This window comes from Pleurodeles waltl, chromosome 2_2 (assembly GCF_031143425.1).
Source record: "Pleurodeles waltl isolate 20211129_DDA chromosome 2_2, aPleWal1.hap1.20221129, whole genome shotgun sequence".
In the NCBI taxonomy this organism is placed as follows: Eukaryota; Metazoa; Chordata; class Amphibia; order Caudata; family Salamandridae; genus Pleurodeles; species Pleurodeles waltl.
Genome location: NC_090439.1, coordinates 622,093,362 through 622,116,108, shown reverse-complemented (window position 1 = coordinate 622,116,108; position 22,747 = coordinate 622,093,362). Strand labels below are relative to the sequence as shown.

At 46.6% G+C, this 22,747-nt stretch overlaps 1 protein-coding gene across 1 annotated transcript in view; it reads right to left on the bottom strand.

Moving 5' to 3' along the window:
- LOC138273649 (aquaporin-4-like) overlaps positions 1-22,747 on the bottom strand; it is a 147,409-nt gene that overhangs the window by 49,872 nt on the left and 74,790 nt on the right. The window contains exon 3 of the mRNA XM_069218897.1: positions 1,757-1,837. Within this exon, the coding sequence (XP_069074998.1) occupies positions 1,757-1,837 (81 nt within the window). The remainder of the gene's footprint in view (positions 1-1,756; positions 1,838-22,747) is intronic.

Genomic DNA, 22,747 nt, shown 5'->3' with positions numbered 1-22,747 from the left:
AAGCAAGTAAAATAAAATGTGTAATAGGGGATACTGGGGTCAATTTTTTTAGTTATAGGAATATTGAATATAAGTGTAATAATTGCAATACAATTTGATTGGAATTGGATTGATTTAAACTGGATACTACAAACATTAATTATTTGGAAGGGGTTGGTTGTTTGATTTTCAAGATATAACTCCTGGGCAGTTCTTCAAATATTAAGGTTATTACATAAGAATCATCAAATATTATTTCTGACTTTGGCTCACTCTTACAAAACTCACCCACTACATACCATTCCTTCACCAACAAACATCAACACCCATACGTTCAGGCCCCAGTTTGGATGTTTTTCAGAGGGTGCACCAGAAACAAGGGGCCCCAAAAAATTGCAGCGACATATAGGGCCTGATTACGAGGCTGACGGTCGAAGGACTACCAGCCTTGCAGTTATGGTCAGACCGCCGAAACGGTGGGGGTCTGACCACCACATTGCAACCCTGTTGGACGGACCCGCCTAAATACCACCGTCCCCACCAGGAACATGGTTTCCGGCGTGGTGACGGTGGCCTGAGTTGTACTCTGTGCCGCCTGGCTGATTACAACTCAGCTCTCCGCCAGCCTTTCCAATGCGGGGACGCCACCATGAAAAGGCTGGAGGAAAGCTAGTACTGGGAGCAATAGCAGGGCTGCTGCACTGCCCATTCCCATTGAATGGGCAGTGCAGGGCCCCCCTGCCCAGCTCTGTTGGAATGCGCATTGTCTGCTCTGCAGCCCAGCTGGAACATTGTAATATGCTTGGAGAGCATGCCACTGCCATAGCGGTGGTGTTCTTCCCTGCGAGTTTGGCGGTCCCGCAGAGGGACCGCCAAACTCATGATGAGGCCCACATTCTTTCCAGTATACATTGTCAACAGGCCACACCAGTGGCAGGTATGCAGTACACAAATCCCAATACCCTAGCATAACGAAAGTAAATGTACAATTTTTTATAGAACAATTACTAAGCAATATTCCACAAATCTATTGTCCTGATATCTCTATTAGCTAACAAATATTACAATATTGGAATGTTGAAAGCTCCACTGAAGACAACTGAGTTGCTCACGGATTATAATTGCAGGTATAGAACTTCTGCTCTAATACTCTAATGATTTTCTTTCTGTTTGCCCTGTTTATTTTACAGCATTTAACCTTAAGTGTGTGAAATCTAAAAGCATTAAAAGCATTTTGCACTAGACTATACCAGTTCTTAAAGGTCCTCTGTCACGTTATAAGCCTCCCCTGCAGCTCAGGCCTATAATTGGTCTTTAAGGTCTTTATCAACCCTATTGGGTTACAATGCTTAGAAAATAGCATCCTAGAATTGTGGCAAGTTGAATTTCTAAATCAAACGACATTCTAAAATACATTATCTTTGTATAATTCTGGTGTGCAATAAAACATCCTGCTATCCAGCTCTCTTCATACTTTTAAGGACTTTCATTTGTTCTGTACTTATTGACGAACATTTATTTATTTTACTTATTTCTTCCAAATTGCCTAAAAAGATTGGTGATCCGTATTTTTTACTGCTTTACTTTGTACTGTGACTGAATACTTTGTATTGATCACTGAGCTATGTAAATACTTCAAATATGCGGAAATAAAAATGCACAAAATATTAAAATCCAGTAGAAATATAAAAATTACCCAGTGGTTCTCCCATTTTACCATTATGACAGAAATAAAAATGCACAAAATATTAAAATCCAGTAGAAATATAAAAATTACCCAGTGGTTCTCCCATTTTCCCATTATGACAGCAGGTCCCAGGGAGCGTGCGGGGTTCATGCTTGCACCGGTGTAGTTGATCTATTAAGAAAACAGTTAAGTCTGATATTAGTGCGTTTTATTGGTAGAACATAATATGCTTTAATCTTCTCAATCAGTTAACGCCATTATACCATCTGTGCAGTATGTATGATAAGGTTGCTAATCCCATGCTGGGCTATGAGTCACATGCATTCTAAAATATCTAATAATTATGAACAAGGGTCGCAAATAACGTCCAAGTTCATATTTCGAAAAAAAATGAGTTAGCAGAGAGGGAAGAAACATGTTCTAATCAACAAATGTCACATAGTTTTAGTTGCATAGTTCAGCAATGGCTGCAAAATTATTCTACTTTGAAAGCTACCGCCTACCTTATGGTGATGCCATTGTCTAAAAGATCCATTCCATCAATACATAGACACTTTGGGGGTCATTCTGACCCTGGCGGCCGGTGACCGCCAGGGTCACTGACCACGGGAGCACCACCATCAGGCTGGCGGTGCTCCCGAGGGCATTCTGACCGCGGCGGTTCAGCCGCGGTCAGAAAGTGTAAACCGGCGGTCTCCCGCCGGTTTACCGCTGCCCCATTGAATCCTCCATGGCGGCGGAGCGCGCTCCGCCGCCATGGGGATTCAGACACCCCCTACCGCCATCCTGTTCATGGCGGGAAACCCGCCATGAACAGGATGGCGGTAGGGGGTGCCGCGGGGCCCCTGGGGGCCCCTGCAGTGCCCCTGCCAATGGCATGGGCACTGCAGGGGCCCCCGTAAGAGGGCCCCGCAAAGTATTTCAGTGTCTGCTTTGCAGACACTGAAATACGCGACGGGTGCAACTGCACCCGTCGCACCCCTGCAACTGGGCCGGCGGGCGCTCTTTTGGAGAGCGCCCGCCGGCCCAGCGGAAATGTCTGAATGGCCGCCGCGGTCTTTTGACCGCGGTGCGGTCATTCGGCGGCGGAACCTTGGCGGACGGCCTCTGAATCAGGCCCTTTATTTGAGATTTTAAGGAAATTAGGGGTACCTGCTCTTTCAGTGCAGTTTCTTTTTCAAAGCATCGCAATTTGAGTGTTAGTTATGGAGGCTCTGTCTTGCTGGGAGTATTTTTTCATTAACGAGGGGCTGATAGGGCTTGAGCGGCAGTATAACCTCTGGCCTGTCAAAAATGAGAGGTGACCCAAGGAGCGAATTTCGATGTTGCAGGCGCTGTGATTATTTTACATGTCTTTGCTGGTGGAAGACTCTGAAGCATGGCGCCCTAAAAGAAGCTTTGTGCTTTCAGCTCACACTCCAGAATATCCCAGGACAACAAAAATAAAGACATCACTCCAAAAAGCAATACCTGCTACAAAGAAATAATGGATGTGGTTTAGGCCATTCTATATCTGGTACAACAAGTACAACAAGTTCCCTCTCTATACCACAAGCTGCAACACAGTAAAACAAAGTATGAACGTCTGGTTAGTAAATAAAAAGTTACAGTGATTCACGGTTGACTTAGTTATAAAAAATAATTAATTAGAAGGACAGAGACACTTCCCTTGTTAAACAATTAATGAAGTACAGCCCAGTATTTCTTAACGTGCAGGTAGAGAGCATTTATTTACATTCGTTAAATCGATTATTCATTCATTCTTTATTGTGTTCAGATGTGATCTCCTTGTGGTGACATGAAACAGTGTAAAGGTGTGTGTAAACATAGATAATACAACGTAGTGACAAATGACAGGAGTTTTATGTAGCATTGAATTGAGGTGCACACACTCATATTTAAAAATAAATTTCGCTTTTTCAATCATATACGTGTATTTAAGGGGATTGAACCTTTTGAAGAACTATTTAGAAGCCCATGAGTCATCATCTGGACTAAGGGGATTGAGAGAACAGGCGTGTCTGTGACAGACTAAATCAGAAGACTTGGATTAGAAATATTATGGGATGGTGGTACTCAATATATAAAACAGTGTGATACAGAAAAAGGCTACGTGAGCAACGTTATCAATGAGTCACCTGCTATTAGAAATTATGAAGAAAAAGTAGTAGTTAAGGTAATGAAGATGCTAGAGTGCAGTATTGAGAGCACTCATAAGAAAACTGAACAAGGGTTATTGGCCTGAGTGATTGAGAAAATAGCCACCTGGAGAAATATACATTGCAAAAATGTCACAGAGACTGCATCCCTTTGTTTATAGAGCCTCACTTTAGCATAGAAAACTCCATGTACAAGGCCATAGATCTTTGGCGAAGACATACACTGTATTCTATTAGTCCTTGACCTAGCCACAGCTTTTGATACTGTTAACGCGTCCGTCTATGTTAATTTATACACATCAGGACTCGTTTTAGGCCGATGAATCTTTGGACCCAGTGGTGAGACACCGTAAGACGAGATAACTAATCAATATATCAATCAATATGTCAATAACATTGTCAACATATATCACCACAATGTATTTCACTTTAGGCATCAATAAACCTTCGGCGCAACCATGACCTTTCAGTCATGAATAACCACACCTTAATGGAGTTTTTGTGAATTTTATTCCCTATTGATTACAATCTAATAGCAAATGTATTAATCTCAAAACCAAGAAGCAAATGAACATAATCACAAGGCGGCAACTATGATAAGTTTTCAATAATGCAAAGATCAGAAGCATAAGATAATCATGTGAATATAAGCAAATCGCGATACATAGAACCTCCTAAAGGTCTGAGTTCAGCATAGCACTACGCCAGTCACGTCAGTTATGTCAGTCAATAAGGATACCTCATCTAACCACTAATTAGCATTAGCATGTTGGGCTTCATGCAAAAAAATTTAGAACATCAATTTGGAAACCATCTAACTAAGGTCTCTATTCAAAAAAACACACAGCAGTTGGTACCTAGAAAGAAAAGGCAAAATAAATGAATTTTCCATTAGCAATTACATAATTACCCTCCTCAGAATAGGTCAGCATACAGGATCAGTCTTCGTCTTCAGGACATCAGTTAGATCGCCGTCAGTCTATCTAAACTATGGACAAGGGACACTTCCCTCATAAGGAGGAAAGTGTAATGGGGCAGTCTAATGGGTGAGGATATTTTGTCTAAGTCTCATATCACCAAATAGAGTGACAGAGTTTCTGGATGCAATCGATATCATTCCCTACCTAATGCCCTTTGTCTCTTGTGTCATGGGTTTTTATCCCTTTTTCGTAATACATTCCCCCAAAATTCTATTGGACAGTCACTACACCCCACTATCTGTAACCTATCAAATTATACATTAAGTAATGCATTAGTCATTTCACGATATTTCTTTAGCTTCTAATTGGTCTTCATGATTGACGTTTTTCGTAGGTGGCATATCCGGGGTTACTTCATTTCCTTGGCACACACATCAGGTCAAGAGTTCTCTTCTCCGCGCTTTAATGTCCTTGAAAGTGTCCATGTTTGTTTCGAAGTCCATAATTTTTATACTAAAGCTACTAGCATGCGGATGAGAAAATCTAGCATTGTTGCAAATAAGTGAAGAAAAGAACAATTGCTGGGTCATGGTCTTTTGCAAGTCAGCACACTGGAGAAACAGAAAAATACGCTTTAATATGAGAGTTACACAGCTAGTTCTCGACTCACGCTAACTTAAGGTGTACGAATTCTAATGAATGCAGTTTTATACGTTTTAATGTTTTTAGTTAGGCATAATATAAACGATTATTTCTTATAGTTGACATTAGTTCACGCATATGAAAATTCTCCACGTTTAAAATACGTTTCAATTAATAATATTATTAATGCAGTATTGTTAAACATAAGCATTTCACATCTATAATAGGTACGTTTAAACTACGCTCTCTCAATACCACAGACCACAACATTCATCCTACACTCTTTATACAATAAGAGGGGCATTGTGGGCATTATATGCATTGCCATCTGCCTACTTGTAGATATTTGCTAATTAATAAGCAGTATTCAGTTGTGTGTGCGTAATAAATTACTTTTCTGTTTTATAAGAAAAAACACTAACTAGACGATTATTTATTGAGTGTTATGTATTATATTTCTGGAAATGGGGGTCAGCCCAAATATTGTATATGTCTTAGGTGATCTCCACTCAGATAACCGTGCTGTGGTGAGATACTAGGCAGATCTGTCTTGTTCAGAGAGCTTTAATACAAGTTGTGGAGTTAGGCAGGAGTGCTTCCTTGCTCTGTTCTTGTTTTGCTTATATTTGAATGGCTTGGAGAAGGCATTAGTGGACGTAAAGTCCGATTGCCCGCCTGTTGGTTCTCACCCCTGCAGGCATTGTTTAATGCAGACAATGGAGTTCTGATGACAAGAACCACAAATGGCCTGCAGAAGTTATTAAATGCATTTGATAATTTTATGGGGGAGCTGGACCTATAAATTAATTTGTCAAAATCATATATCATGGTCGTGGGGCCTAAACCTATGAAAGGAAAAACCTTTGTTTTAGGAGGCTCTCCTTAGTTAAAGTTCAGAGATTCCACTATTTGGAGGTCCAGTTTGATGTCAGATTAAACTGGATGCCTCTGATATAGAAAAGAAGATTGGATATTAATAAATGTACAAGGGCCATTTTCAGTTTTGCAGTGAGGTTAGGTAGTCGTCTGTTAAAAGCCGTAATGATTTTTTTATGAAGCCAAATGCATCTCTACGATTTAGTATGGGAGCTAATTATGGGGTACCTATCTCCTAGGAAACTACAGGTTGAGGAGAATACATTTTTAAAGTACCTTTAATGTGTTCCTCCCCAATTTACAGCGAATTTTGAGGTCTATGAGGAACTAGGGGTTAAGTACCTGAGTGACTCCATAACATTGCACCTACTGATGGCCTCGATTGAGGTATGGACCAAGGAGGAATTGGTTTTAAACCTAATAACACTAGATTGCCTTAAAAATACCATGGTAAAAGTATTTGAAGGAATCCTTTGTGAATTTGAGTAGAGAAGGGGTCTTTCTTAAACCAGAAGGTATTGTTAAAAGTGATTTGAAGTGGGTTAAAGATTCCTTTAGAGAACGGTTAGAATTACTAAGGGAAGAGGTTGAGCTGGCTAAACCGTCTCTTTGCCATCGTGTATTGATATCTACTACATGGGAAATCGAGATGTACTTAACAATAGTAAGAATTAATATGGATAAATGTTTACTAACTTGTTTGAGGCTAAATTTGTTATACTTGTCCCTGGCTTTTCTTTGGGGATGTTATGATTTTAACCAATTGTGACCTTGTAGATATGATGGAAACTCACCCCAAGACACTACATTTTATGATGCATTGCAAGTTTTATCAAGCCTCGAGGATACAGTACATCATTCCCTTGCTTAGGGGTGTTGTTTTAGGCAGGTGAGGCCACCACTTTTATATTTAGAGATGTTATCGGGGGCCTATGTGATAACTATCATGTGCAATTTTTTTTATTGCTGATTTGCTCATTAGAGGTACTTTGGATGAGGTTTCTTAACCATTTTGATTTTATTTCTTAAATGTTTTGGCTATCTATATTTATTGTATTTATTATTATATTGTATGTGCTGCTGCTTTTTATGGTTTCAAATTTGTAATCCAATAACGAAGAAAAGTTAAGTTAAATACAATTTGTAATGCTAACTTTGAGCACCACTCCTGTCCCAGAAATTAATCCACAGTCATCCCAATAATGGGAAAGGCATTCAGAACACGAGAAGATTCCATTCTGGTTTGCACAAAAAACAAACCAACTGGAAGCAGTGTTTCCCCATACAGGAGCCCTAGATAAACATTGAATTCTCACCATGTGCTTGCTGTTTGGCATGGTCCCCTTAATAGAAGGCTGTAACATGTGGGGTTCAGTCTTCGCAGCAAAATGTACTACCACAAATGGTACCCCCCAACACTTGCCAATTTACCAGAAGTGTTAAAGCAAATTCAAAATGAGCACGGGCCGCCCCAGCCGTGGATTTGGGGATTCACTGATGTGCAATTTTGACAGTCTCCTCAATTATTCTAAGTAACATTAAAGTGGAAGCAGAAGCGTTGGCTATTCACCAACGACTCAGAGAGGTTCCTTAGCAGGAACAGGAGAGTCAGCTGCCAAAGATTATTTCCAATACCTATACTGGAATAGGACAGGATAGTATGGGGGCCAGACCAACTAAACCACAGCTACATAGTACCACCCCTAAGGTAGGTACCAAACAAGCACAAGAGGGTTCTAAAACCCCTGGGCTAAACAAAATCAAAATAAAGACAGAGGAAGCCAGAGGGGAGAATCTCTGAAAATGGAGTCCTCTGACAGAAAATGTAATCTCGGTTATAGAGAAACTTTAAAATCTCCTCATATATACCAATATACTGATACGCATCCCTCTCATTCCTTTCAGGACACACCAGAGTGAGTGAATGGGATGGTCTGAAAAAAGAATAATCTCAACAGAAATGCCGATTTAAAAAGAAAATGGTGGCTCAATTTTTGTCAAAAATGCCAGCCATGCTGAGAACACTGCTTATGAACAGGACATGGACAGCGACTCTGCTAGACAGCATGGCAGGAGTCCTGATTTGTCGCCAGAATCTTATAGATCATCTGGATGTGACAGCAACTAATGCTTTCTCATCATAGACACAGCGGACAGTCATGTCTTCCCCACCGACAGGGTTTACAAGTTAAACATCCAAATAGACGGAGACATAGAACACACTATTGAAGTAATATTTTGAGAAAATCTAAACTGTGATATTCTAATGGCAGAAAAATATTGGCCACCTGAGTTTATCCACAAGCTCCCACATGGGGAAGATGCCATCTTGCCTTCTTTCTTAGTCCTGGTTCCAGACGCTGTAAAGGAAGCCCATGCCGCTGATTGTGCTCTGGCTCAGGATCCCATGCTGTATCACAATCATGTGGAATGGGATAAAGAATCCCTTTACCGGTTAAAACCATTCAGATCTTCACCTGCAGCCTCAACCTCAATATCCTTTCAAACACAAGACTAAAGCTCCAGTGAAAGAGATTCTCACACAACTTTAGTATCAGGGAGTAACTGAACCCTGTGCCTCTGCGATGAATAACCCGTTATTCCCCATTGCCAAACCTGACCATTCATATAGAATAGTCTTAGATTACAGACATTTAAACAGTCACACATACACTTATGCAATACAAAACGCACACAGACAGAACTAATTAACAACATAGGCCCTCATTATGACCCTGGCGGTGAGTGATAAATTGGTGGTAATACCGCCAACAGGCTGGCAGTAAGTTCAGCCAAATTATGACCATGGCAGTGATAACTCCCATAGACAGCCAATGTACCACACCAACCACCAAGGCGAAACAACATACACCATGGCAGCAGCCAACAACAGCCAGTAGGGAGACAAAGTACCGCCCACCATATTAAGACACATGAAACTGCCACCTTTTCCGGGGTGGTAACAACGCCAACAAAAGCCTCGTGGAAACAGAGCTCAGAAGTGAAAGGACCATTGGAGACACAGGGAAGAACCATGCCACCATGAAATCCCGAACTGCAAGTTTCCCGATAATCTTCAGCGTCATGCTCCACCTGGAACACCAATGCCGACGAAGACAATGATGGTGAGTACAGCCTGCTAGCAGACATGGGAGGGAGGGAGGAAAACGAGAGTGACACACACATGCACAACACACACCCGACACACACACATACCATGCACATGTAAACCAATTGCACACGACACATGGTATAATGAAACACTGACAACAATGCTGGAACATAGCAAAATTCACCACATGAACCAAGTATATAAAGGGCCAATGCCCAGTCCAAAGTCATGAGGGCACACAAGACCACAGGGCACAGTCCAAGGCCCAACCTGTATCCTGATACATCCGGAGAGAACACTGAAGGGGCACCATTTGGCAAGTGGGTAGTCACCTCAGGGGGATGGGTGGGCACCTCAGCCGAATACAGGAACGTCCCCACTGGTTCTGGATGGGGCTCCATGCCCATTGCTCTGTCCTGGGGAGTGCAAGGCCACAGTCTCTCAGGTGGGTGACTTGCCCACTGGTTCTGGAGGGGGCAACATGCCCATTGCTTGGTCCTGGGGAGTGCAAGGCAACAGTCTCTGAAGTGGGTGACTTGCCCACTGCTTCTAGAATGGGCAACATGCCCATTGCTTTGTCCAGGGGAGTACAAGGCCACCGTTTCTGAAGTGGGTGACTTGCCCACTGTTTCTGGAGGGGGCAACATGCCCATTGCTTTGCCCTGGGGAGTGCAAGGCCACAGTCTCTGAAGTGGGTGACTTGCCCACTCGTTCTTGATGGGGTTCCATGTCCATTGCTTTGTCCTGGGGAGTACAATGCCACAGTCTCTGAAGTGGGTGACTTACCCACTGGTTCTGGAGGGGGCAACCCACACAGCAGCCCCTGGAGGGTGGCCTACATGGTGTCTGCTGGTGGTGATGGCTACACTGTGGTGGTGGTTGGAAGAGCCTTCTGGGAAGCCCCTGCACTGTCCGCTAGCTGCACTTTGGTGGTGGTTGTAGGAGCCTCCTGGGCAGCCTCTGCACTGTCCAATGGCTGCACTGTGGTGGTGGTTGGAGGAGCCTCCTGGGCAGCCTCTGCACTGTCCGATGGCTGCACTGTGGTGGTGGTTGGAAGAGCCTCCTGGGCAGGCTCTGCACTCACTGATGGCTGCACTGTGGTGGTGGTTGGAGGAGCCTCCTGGGCAGCCTCTGCACTTACTGATGGCTGAACTTCCACAGCTGCTGGTGGGGGCCGGTGACAGCTGGTGGTGGTGTTAGCCTGACAGCTTCCGCTGTAGTAGAGTGCCTTGTCTCCTCCTGTAAAAAGGTTGTGGATCCCTTACCCTTCCTGGCAGGGGTGGATGGACTCTTCCCCTCTCTGCCTGGTGGTGCAGGCTCCTTCCCCTTCTTCACAAATGGTGCAGGCCCCTTCACACTCTTCCCTGGTGGTGCAGGCCCCTTCACACTCTTCCCTGGTGGTATAAGCACCTTCACACTCTTCCCTGGTGGTGAAGGACTCTTCACACTCTTCCCTCGTGGTGCAGGCCCCTTCCCCTTCTTCCCTGGTGGTGCTGGCTCCTTCCCCTTCTGTGATGGAGGTTTGGTATCCTTACCACGACAAGTAGGTGGTGCTACTACTGTCCCCATGGACTGCTTGGCTGAGGTGCTGGGCCGTGTCCTTAGTACCTTGTCCATTAGTGCAGGCCGGGGACAAATTGGGAAAGGAAAAGCTTTTTAGGGACGGTGCGGCAGGAGGAGGGAGGAGTAATGGGAGTGGAGGATGAAGGAGTGGTTGTTGGAGGTGTATGTCTGCTGGATTTCGGTGCAGGTACATGGGTTGTATGCTGACGTGAGGTGGGTGGCTGTTGGGTGTGTGAATGCTTGCGTTTCTGTCCCTTGGGGAAGACAGACAGGGTGGGAGAGGACACATGGGACATGAGCATGGCTGTTGTGGAGGTGTCTGCCAGGGAGGTGTGTGTTCTGCTTGGTGTGGTGATGCTGATAGTGGATGTAGATGTAGTGCATGCAGGTGTGAGTGTGGACGTGACTGGGAGGAAGGTGGAGGAGGAGGAGGGGGGGCTGTGGAGGCAATGGATGTTGTCATGTCTGTAACTGTATGGTGTTTGTGCAAGTGCCTGTGGGATGAAGTGTGGTGCTTGTGTTTGCCTTTGCCACTCTTGTGTGTTGCCTTTTGCGTACGCTCATCTGTCTGCGTGCCAGGGAGAGGTTGGGGTTGAGTAGAGTGGGACTGGGAAGTGGTAGTTGGAGGGAGGACAGTAGAAACAGGGACAATGGCTGCCATCAGAGATGAGGCCAGATCCTGAATTGATCTGTTTTGGGCCGCCAATCCACTGTGAATGCCCTCCAGGAATGCATTGCATTGCTGCATCTGGGGTGCCAGTCCCTGGATTGCATTCACAATGGTTGATTGCCCTACAGAGATGGATCTCAGAAGGTCAATAGCCTCCTCACTCAGGGCAGCAGGGCTCACTGGGGCAAGGCCTGAGGTGCCCGGGACGAAGGAGATGTACGCCCACCTGGGTGAGGGGGCACGAGCAACTCGCTGAGGGGCTACTGGGAGGGTGGTGCTGGTACGGGGGTGGCGGCTGTACCTGCAGCTGGGGTAGTCACAGAGGTGTCCGCCACCACCAGGGAGCTCCCATCAGAGGAGGTATCTGAGTCTGTGTTGAATTCTCCTGTCTCCACCGTGGTGCACCCCTCACCATCCGTCCCACAGGTTCCCTTGGTGTCGGTGGACTCTGCCCCCAGGATCATGTGGAATGCAGCTCCCTCTGTCGCTGGTGCCCCTTCTTCTCCGCCAGATGATGCTAATGCACACAGGGACGGGATGACAGAACAAAAAGGGGGGAGAGAGAGAAAGGAAACGCTGGGCCAGTTACTGCACACCACCGTTGGCGTACACAGGATCCTCACACACAGGGAACAGGCCTAAGCAATGTGCATTGCACTACAAGTGATATGGCTATTCACCAAGGCATGATGAGGAGCACACACCGACAACTGGGACTCACAATGCCCTGCCTGAAAGTGACTACTAACAAGCTAGGTTACCTGTATTTGACATGCAACCATTACCCTAGAAATGACCCATGCAGCAATGTCTGGCCTGGCCTTAGGGGCACCCACTAGCACACAACCACCACCCCACTAGCCAAAATATTTAATGATACCCACTGTACTCACCCCCTTGTGGCTGCTGCGATTCCCTCAAGCGCCCATCCTGCTCAGGGTACACCACCGTCAGTACTTGGGCCATAGGGGGGTCAGTGTCCGACGGAAACACCTTCCTCGTTGGGAGGCCATCCACAGCTCGGCCTCCATGGTCTTCCGTGCCCAGCGTCTTCGGTCCTCCCACCGTTTCCAACAGTGGGTGCTCTGCCTGCCATAGACCCCCAGGGTCTGCACCTCCTTGGCGATGGCACGCAATATTCCCTTCTTTTCATGGGAGCTGACCTGCAGAGGCAATAAAGCCAGGAGAATACCCTTAAACTAACAATAAAGCCTGTCACACACATGGCCCATCATACCTGTTTCCATCACGATTCCCACACACATAGCCCAGCACACAACATGTACACAGCCAATAGATAATCCTCCCTACACAATGCCTTCACACACATATCCATGCATCCATGCCACATGCATCGTGCCCACAGTGTACACACCTGTTGGTCTGGAGGCCCATACAGCAGTCCATACTGGAGTAGGACCCCATCCACTAGTCGCTCCAACTCCTCCGAAGTGAAGGCTTGGGCCCTTTTCCCGGTCACACGGGCCATGGTAGGTTCCAGACACAGGTCACAGCAGCACATACATTATAGGTCTTCTCCTGTTGAAGGTCAGGAAACAAGTGAGGATTGATTTAGAAAATGGCGGTCACGTCCGTGGTGGTGTACACCGTCACTACCGGCATACATCCCCACAGTGCCCAATATTATCCAATGAAGAATTGCACTACCGCCATGACACCCAGTGTAGGCGGAATTACCTCACTTCCACCTGTCCCTCCACACAGGACAGGCGGTTGCCATTTCAGGGGGGGTGAACAGGCCTATCGAGAATTGCTGCGCCACAGGATAAGTAGGTACATACTTCGAAATTTACACTGTCCAAATACATAATTGCACGATGTGGACTGCTGTTGTGGTTTAGTTGTTCAAATTGTGACAGCCTACTCACACTTGTGTCCCTTAGTTACCTACCGCTGCGGATGAATAGGAGATGGAGACATATCCCGTGTACAGACCCCTGGTGGACATAGCTACACTAGAGGACAGGCTCATTACACTCACCTATAGACTGGATAGGGCCACAATCACAGAACTGTGTGCCCAGTTGGAGCCGGACCTGATCTCATCTATCCGTCATCCGACTGGGATCCCCCTTCTTGTGTAAGTGTTATCAGTTATCCATTTCCTGGCAACTGGTTCTTTCCAAGAGAGAGTGGGCTTGGCAGCAGGAATGTCACAGCCAATGTTCTCAGTGGTGCTGGCAAGAGTCTTGTCTGCTATGGTAAAACACTTGTGTAGCTACATAGCTTTTCCCCAGGAGGAAGATCTGGCCACTGTGAAGGCCAGATTCTATGCAATGGGACATATCCCCAATATTATTGGGGCGATTGACGGGGCACATATTGCGTTTGTCCCACCCCGCCAGAATGAACAGGTATACAGGAATCGTAAAAGTTTCCACTCCATGAATGTGCAGATGGTGTGCCTGGCGGACCAATACATCTCCCACATCAATGCTAAATATCTTGGGGCGGTGCATAATGCCTTTATACTGAGGAATAGCAGCATCCCAGATGTGATGGCCCAACTACAGAGACACAGGGTGTGGCTTATCAGTGAGCCCTAGAGTAGGAAAGTATCATCTTCCTTGGCATGTTACCCCCATTTTTACCTGAATGTCAGTATGTTTTTGCCTGTCTCACTGAGATGCTGATGGTCAGGACCCCAGTGCTCATAGTTTATGGCCTAATGTGTGTGTCTGTGTAGTGCTTAACTGTGTGTCTGCTAATCAGAACTTCAGTGCTTATGCTCTCTCTGCTTTCAAATTTGTCACTATATGCTAGTGACTTCATTTACTAATTTCAATTAGCACACTGGACCCCTCTTATAGGTCCCTAGTATATGGTACCTAGGTACTCAGGGCATTGGGTTCCCAGGAGATCCATATGGGCGGCAGCATTTCTTTTGTCACCCATAGGGAGCGCAGACAAATCCTTCCACAGGCCTGCCATTGCAGCCAGCGTGAAATAACGCACATGTTATTTCACATCCATTTTCACTGCACTTAAGTAACTTTTAAGTTATATATGTCTAACCTTCACTTGCTGAAGGTTAGGTGCAAAGTTACTAAGTGTGAGGGCACCCTTGCACTAGCAAAGGTGCCCCCACATAGTTCAGGGCCATTTCTCAGGACTTTGTGAGTGCGGGGACGCCATTACACGTGTGCACTATGTATTGGTCAATACCCATATGTACCTTAACAATGGTAATTCTGGATATGACCATGTAACATGTCTAAGATCATGGAAGTGTCCCCCCATTCCAAATATGGCATTGGGGAGCCAATTCCAAGCATCCTGGGGGCTCTACCATTGACCCCCAGTACTGCCAAACCAGCTCTCTGAGGCTTGCACTGTAGCTACCGCTGCTGCCACCTCACAGACAGGGTTCTGCCCTCCTGGGGTCTGGGCAGCCCAGTCCCAGGAAGGCAGAACAAAGCATTTCATCTGACAGCAGGGTGTTACACCCTCTCCCTTTGGAAATAGGTGTTACAGGTGGGTGTTACAGCCTCCCCCAGCCTCTGGAAATGCTTTGAAGGGCACAGATGGTTCCCTCCATGCATAAGCCAGTCTACACCGATTCAGGGACCCTTTCGCCCTTGCTGTGGCCCGAAACTGGACAAAGGAAAGGGGAGTGGCCACTCCCTTGTCCATCTCCACCCCAGGGGTGGTGCCCAGAGCTCCTCTAGTGTGTCCCAGACTTCAGCCATCTTGCTTTGCAAGGTGTGGGGGCACTCAGGAGGGCTCTGAGTGGCCATTGCCAGCAGGTGACATCAGAGGCCCCTCCTGATAGGTGCAAACCTGATAAGGTAGTCAATTCCCCTCTCAGGGCTATTTAGGGTCCCTCCTGTGGGTTCTCTTCAGATTCTGCTTGCAAGTTTCCTTCAGGAATCCTCTGCAACAACTTCAGCATCCTCTGACCTCAGATCAACCTCAGCCTGCTCCTAGAAATGCTGTAACTGCAACAAAGTATCTACAAGAGATACTTTTGTTCAGCAACCTCAGCTCCAAGTCAGCAACTGCAACAGTTTCCATAGTGTGCATGCTCTGAGGACTCCCTGTCCTCTTCCTGCACCAGAAGGACCAAAGAAATCTCCAGTGGGGTGACGGAGTCACTCCCCTGCTCCAGCAGGCACCTTCCAAGATGACGACTGGTACCCTTGGACTCCTCTCACAGCGACAAGCGTGCTCCTAAGGACACAGAAGTTGGACCCCTTCGACACCGACTGTCCTGAGGTCCTGCTGACGCAATTTGGAGAAGGTAAGACCTTGCCTTCCCTGAGAGTGACGGTACCCCTGTGTACTGCATCTTCTTCACCTCCTGAGGCCTCTGTGCATTATTTTCAAAATTCCTTCGTACACAGCCTGGCTGAGGTCACCTGCACTCCATCCTGTGATGCTCAACTCGCTGAGTTGTTCTCCAGCGTCGTGGGATCTTTCTTTGTTGTGCTGCATCAACCGCATTTTGCACTTTATTTGTCCCTGTGTCCTGGGACCTCTGGGGGTGCTGGCTAGCATCCTGAGGGCTCTCTAAAGTGCTGAGAGCCCCCCTCTTCCTCCTCACACAGACTGAAGTCCCCAGGTCCCTCCTGGGTCCATCCAGTGCCATTGTGATGCAAAACACACTTTTGTCGTAGCCAAGGCGTGTTAGCAACTTCCAACACGAAATCACATTTGCAACGATCTTCATGTCGTGGGACATCCTTTGCATCATGCAGGAACCTGTTGGCACCTTCCTAGGGTGCATTTCTGCAGTCTTCGACTAACCGTGGACTCTTCATTTGCACCCTCTTCTGAGTTGGCAGGAGCTCCTGTCCTTCCTGGAACTTCATTCGACTTCTGAACTTGGTCCCCTTCCTTTGCAGGTCTTCAGGTCCGGGAATCCAGCAGTTGTTCTTTGAATACTTGTTTGGCTGCTGCAAAATTCAATCATGAGGTGCAGTGTGTCCTAAGGAAACTTGCAGTACTGTACTCCTGCTCTTCTGGGCTCTTGGGTGGGGTAATTTACTTACCTTTACTGTATTCTTACTCTCCCATCGATTCTGCACACACTACACTTGTCTAGGGGGGAATTCGTGATATATGGTTTATGTTGCCTCTAGACCTTTTTTCTCCCATTGCATTCTATAGCATTTCCTATTGCTTGTATTGTTCTATGACTATTTACTTGTCCAAGTTTAATGTCTAGTGTATATATTGTGTATAATACTTACCTCCAGAAGGAGTATTGTCTCTAAGATATTTTTGGTACTGTGTCATCCAAATAGATACCTTTATTTTTGGTAACATTGAGCATTGTCTTTACTTGTGTATAAGTACTGTGTAACTATAAGTGGTATTGCAGGAGCTTTGCATCTCTCCTAGTTCAGCCTAATCTGCTCTGCTATAGCTACCTCTATCAGCCCAAGCCGCTGGAACACTACTACATTTCACTAATAAAGAATAACTGGACCTGGTATGAGGTTTAAGTACCCAAGGTACCCACTACAAACCAGGCAAGCCTCCTACACTTAGTCCCCACCCACTGTATGTTAGTGCATGCCTCTGAGGTTAACCTCATAGGATAGTGTGTAGCTAAATGTTGTCCCTCACTATTTGCAGTTGACTCTGGCTACCCAAACCTATTGTGGCTGCTGACTCCTGTGAGGAATGCCAGGACAAGGGCTGAGGAACGTTATAATGAGGCACATGGGCAAACCAGAAGTATCATCGAGAGCACCTTCGGCGTTAGTCCCCCCATGCCACTGAATGTGCAAATGGTGTGCCTGGTGGAACAGCACATCTCCCACGTCAATGCTAAGTATCCTGGGTCGGTGTATGATGCCTTTGTTCTGAGGAATAGCAGTTTCCCAAATGTGATGCCCAGCTACAGAGACACAGGGTGTGGCTAATAGGTGAACCAGGGTCCCCACCCACTGTACGTCATCCCCATAGCATTCTGTGAGGTTAAATGTTGTCCCTCAATACTTGCAGGTGACTCTGGCTACCCAAAACTATCGTGGCTGCTCCTCTCTGTGAGGAATGCCAGGACAGGGGCTGAGGAAAGTTATAATGAGGCACGTGGGTGAACGGGAAGGATCATCGAGAGGACCTTCGAGCTCCTGAAGGCCAGGTTCAGGTGCCTCCATCTGACAGGTGGATCCCTGTGCTACTCACCCGTGAAGGTCTGCCAGATAGCAGTGGCATTCTGCATGTTGCACAACCTGGCCTCAGACGCTATGTACCTTTTCTGCATGAGGAGGAGACTGGAGATGCCCCTGTGGCAGCAGTAGACCCTGAGGACAGTGAGGATGAGGAGGCAGAGGATGAGGATGTGGACAACAGAACATCAGTTATCCGTCAGCACTTCCAATGACACACAGGTGAGACAGTACAACTAAACATTTCTATGAATATTTGTGTATTTTGTATGGCAGTGGCATTATGGCATTACCTACTTTTTAACTCTACTTAATGTTTCATATGAGTTTTCAGTTTACAGGTGTTCATGCAATGACATCTGTGTATTGATGTGCTGACTACAGCCAGCTACAGGTCCTTATTTATATGCTGTCACACTGTACAGTTCATTTGCAATGGATATAACTGTTTCCATTAATGCACTGTTTAAAACCATGAAATACAAGTATTTGAGGTGTGTCCAAGGGTGTTTATTGTAGTGCTAAAAATTGGGTGGAAAGTGCAATGAGATGGGGTGATGATGGAGGAAAGTCCAGGGTATTGTTCCAGTCTGTTTGTAGCACAGGTGCGGTGTCCAAGGGGACATAGGAAAGGGAGCAATGGCAGTTCAAGGTGAACAAGATGACTGATTGGGATGTGAGGGGGACCTTCAGGAGAGTCTCATTTCCTGGAGGTGGTCTTGGCAAGTGTCTCTGGTTTCTTTCTGGGTCGCAGGTAATGTGTGTGGGGTGGTTCACCTTCTGCAGGGGTAGGGGTGCTGGTGGCCTGTTGTTCCTGTGGTGGTGCCTCCTGTCCACTAGCGCCGGTGGAGGTGGAAGGCTGTTCCTCGGTTTGGCTAGTGTCAGGCACCCTTTGTTGTGCCATTGCCTCCCTCACGGTCTTGCCCATGTTAGCCAGCAACCCTGCAATGGTGACCAGGATGGTGTAGATTTTTGTTAGGTCCTCCCTGCTACCCAGGCCTGTGGGTCCTGTGGCGGGGCCTCCTGGCCACTTGCGGAAGTGTACGGCTGTTCAGTTGACTGGCTAGTGGTAGGGGCCCGCTGCTGTGCTGTTGCCTCCCTCATGATGTTGGCCACGTCTGCCAGCACTCCTGCTATGGAGATCAGGGTGTTGTTAATAGCCTGCAAGTTCTCCCTGATCCTCTGATACTGTCTCTCTTGCAGCTGCCTGTTCTCCTGCACGTTGTCAAGTATCTGGCCCATCATGTCCTGGGAATGTTGATAGACTCACAGGATCTCGAAGAGTGCCTCCTGGAGAGTCAGTTCCCTGGTCCTGTCCTCCCCCTGGTGCACAGCAGCTTTCCCAATTTCCCTGTTGGCCTGTGCCCCTGTCCCCTGATCGGTGTGCCCACTGCCATTGACCCCAGGTCCCTTAATGTCTTGGGCGCAATGTGTGACCTGGGGTCCTTGTACAGGTGGGCACACTGCTGATTGACGTGTCCTGAGGACAGATGTTTGGGTACCCTGGGTGGGTGCTGTGGTGTTGGATCCTGATGGGAGAGGCTCTTTGGTGGTCTGTGATTGTGCTTGGGTGACCGGATGTCCAGTGGTCCCTGATGGGCCGGGTAGGTCATCCAGATCCAGAAGTCCAGAGTTACTGTCATCATTGGGGGCATCTTCTGTTGGGGCCCTGGATAGTGGTGGCACCTCCTCTCCACTGATATTGGCTGGGGTACCTGTGGGGATGTAAGTGATGTATTATGCTTCAAGTGTATGACATTTGTACATCCCTGGCTTCCCCTCTATCCTTGGTGTTGCCCTGCCAGCTTTTGCTTGTGTATGGTGATATATTGTGGGTATGTTAGTTTCCTTATTGTGTGCATCCTTTAGTGATGGGTGTCCATGCAGGGCTGGGAGTGTTGTCCATGCATTGGTATGGCATGCAGGGCTTGGCATTGGGGTTAGTCAGATGTGTATGTGCAGTGTGTGGGTTGGAGTGGAGTGATAAGAGTGAGGGTGTGGATGTGAGATGTCATGCAGGTTTTCCGGGGGTGATAAGTGTTAAATGTTGACTTACCAGTGTCCAGTCCTCTGGCTACTCCAGCGAGTCCCTCAGGATACAGTATTGCCAGTCCTCTGTATGGAGAGCTGGTGCCTTGCTGCAATTGAACATACCTTCCCCGTAGGTCATTCCACCTCTTCCTGATGTCATCCCTTGTTCTTGGGTGCTGTCCCACGGCATTGACCCTGTCCACAATTCTCCAACATAGCTCCATCTTCCTTGCAATGGAAATCTGCTGTACCTGTGCTCCAAAGAGCTGTGTCTCTACCCTGACAATTTCCTCCACCATGACCCTTAACTCCTCCTCAGTGAAACGGGGGTGCCTTTGTGGTGCCCTGGGTGTTGTGTGTTGGTAAGGGTGTGTTGGGTAATGTGGTGGGGTGTGTGATGTGGAGTGTGTGAGGGGTGTATGGTGTGAGTGGTGTGTGTGTCTAGTTATCTCTGTGCTCTTCTTCTCAGTCTCCTGGTAGCAATTGGTGTTCGTAAGGGGTTGTGGGTAATGTGGGTGTGTGTTTTATAGTGGTGTGGGTGTGTGGGTGTGGTGGATGTATGGGTGTCAGGTGTGTGTCTTTAGTATTTGCCAATGTGGTGTTGTTTTGTATGTGGGTGTCCATTCTGAGCGCGGCGGTATGTACCGCCAATAGTTTACCGCCATTGAATGTCCGCTGTGGTGATTCGTGGGTCATAATGTGATGGACGTTGTTTTGTTGGCATAATGGTATCGGTGTTCCTACCTCCACTTTAGCACTGACATTTGGGCTGGCAGATTTGTGTATGTTGCAGTATTCCGTCGGATTGGTATGTGTGTGTTATAATATGGTGAACGGATATCTGCCACCGCAGTGGTATGTTGGCATCCGTCAGTGTTGCGGTAAGCGGTAATGTACCGCCAATGTCATAATGAGGGCCATAGTGTGTGTTAGAAATGGGATTTCTGGTTGGGAGTCAGTTTGCACTCTGTCCAAGCAGGGACCCTCACTCTAGTCAGGGTAAGGGAGTTACACTCCTAAAACAACCCCTGTTAAACCCCTTGGTAGCTTGGCACAAGCAGTCAGGCTTACCTCAAAGACAATGTGTAAAGTATTTGTACCAACACACACAGTAATACAGTGAAAACAGTATATAATGGACACCACACCAGTTTAGAATATTATGCAATATTTATCTAAATCAGAGAAGACCAAAATTAAAAAAAAAACAACATACACAAGTCAAGTTATGAATTTTTAAAATAATAGATCCTCAATCTGAAGAAAACATTGGAAAAGTTGTTGTTACACAAGTACCTGTTTTTTAATAAAAAAATAACGCTGCACAAGCGAGCACGCATCACAGAAGTCAGCGTTACGTTTATTCCTTATTCGCAAGCGGGTCAATATGTTGTTTCTTATCTGGTCGGGTAGACGATGAGTCATTTTTCTCTCCTGCAAGAGAGCGATGCGTTGATTTCTGGATGGGGTACCTTGGATCCATGCAGGTTCACAATGACTTTGATGTCCAGCGATGATGCGTGTGAAATCTGTCCGCACAGTAAAGGAAAACTGTGCTGTGTGGGGTTTGCATCTTTATCAGCAGCCGCAAGTGGGTGTTGCGTCATTTTTCCAGCAGCGATGGAGGTGATGCATCAATTTACCAGCCAAGATGCCGGTGGTGCATCGATTTCAGCCATGAAGCGAGTGGTGCGTCATTTTTACAGCCGCATTGCAGGTGGTGCGTCAAATGTTTCCCTGCATGACTTCCTGTGCATGGATTTCAGTACTTGTTCTACCAGCTTCACCTTTCAAGGGCCCAGGGACTGGATAGGGCATCACTTGGCAGGACAGGCGTCTCAACAGAGAGCACAGGTGTTTCTCAGAGGAAGTCTTTGATGGCCCTGAGTCTTCAAAACAGGAGGCAAGCTCAGCCCAAGCCCTTGGAGATTCCTCACAAGCAGGAATATACAACTAATTCCAGCCGTTGTTCTCTTTCAGCAAAAGCAGCAACTGTAGGCCTACCCAGCAAAGCGCAGTCACAGACAAAGGAGCAGTACTCCTCCTCCAGCTCTTCACCTCTTCTCCTTGGCAGAGGTTCCTCTTGGTTCCAGAAGTAATCTGAAAATCTGGGGTTTTGGGTCTGCTACTTAGACCCCTTTCTGCCTTTGAAGTAGGCAAACTTCAAAAGAAAGTCTCTGTTGTTCACAAAAGCCTGCCCTGCCCAGGCCTGGCTCCTGACTCACACCAGGGGGTTGGAGACTGCATTGTGTGAGGGCAGGCATAGCCAATACAGATGTAAGTGACCACTCCTCCCTCCACTCTAGCCCAGATGACCCATCAGGATATGCAGACTACACCCCAGCTCGCTTTGTGTCGATATCTAAAGGGGATTCACAAACAGCCCAAATGTCAGTCTGACCCAGACAGGGAATACACAAGCAGGCAGAGACACAAAATGGTTTCAACAAGAAAATGCCCACTTTCTAAAGGTGGCATTTTCAAAATAACAATTTAAAAACAAACTTTACCAAAACGATGTATTTTTAAATAGAGAGCCCAGAGACACCAAACTCCAAATTTCAACTTTCCAAAAGGAAACTGCACTTAAGAGATATCTAAAGGCAGCCCCCATGTTAACCTATAAGAAAAATAGGCCTTGCAACAGTGAAAACAGAATTTTGCAGTATTTCACTGTTAGGAAATGTAAAACACATCAGTACATGTCTCTCTTTTAACATACACTGCACCCTGCCCATGTATGTAAATGGAAGGTTTGGGCCTGGCAAGTGGGTACACTTGCAAGGTCAAATTGGCAGTTCAAAACTGCACACAGACACTGCAGGTGCAGGTCTGAGCCATGTTTCAGGGCTGCTCATGTGGGTGGCACAACCAGTGCTGCATGCCCACTAGTAGCATTTGATCTACAGGCCCTGGACACCTCTAGTGCACTTTACTAGGGACTTACCAGTAAATCAAACATGTCAAT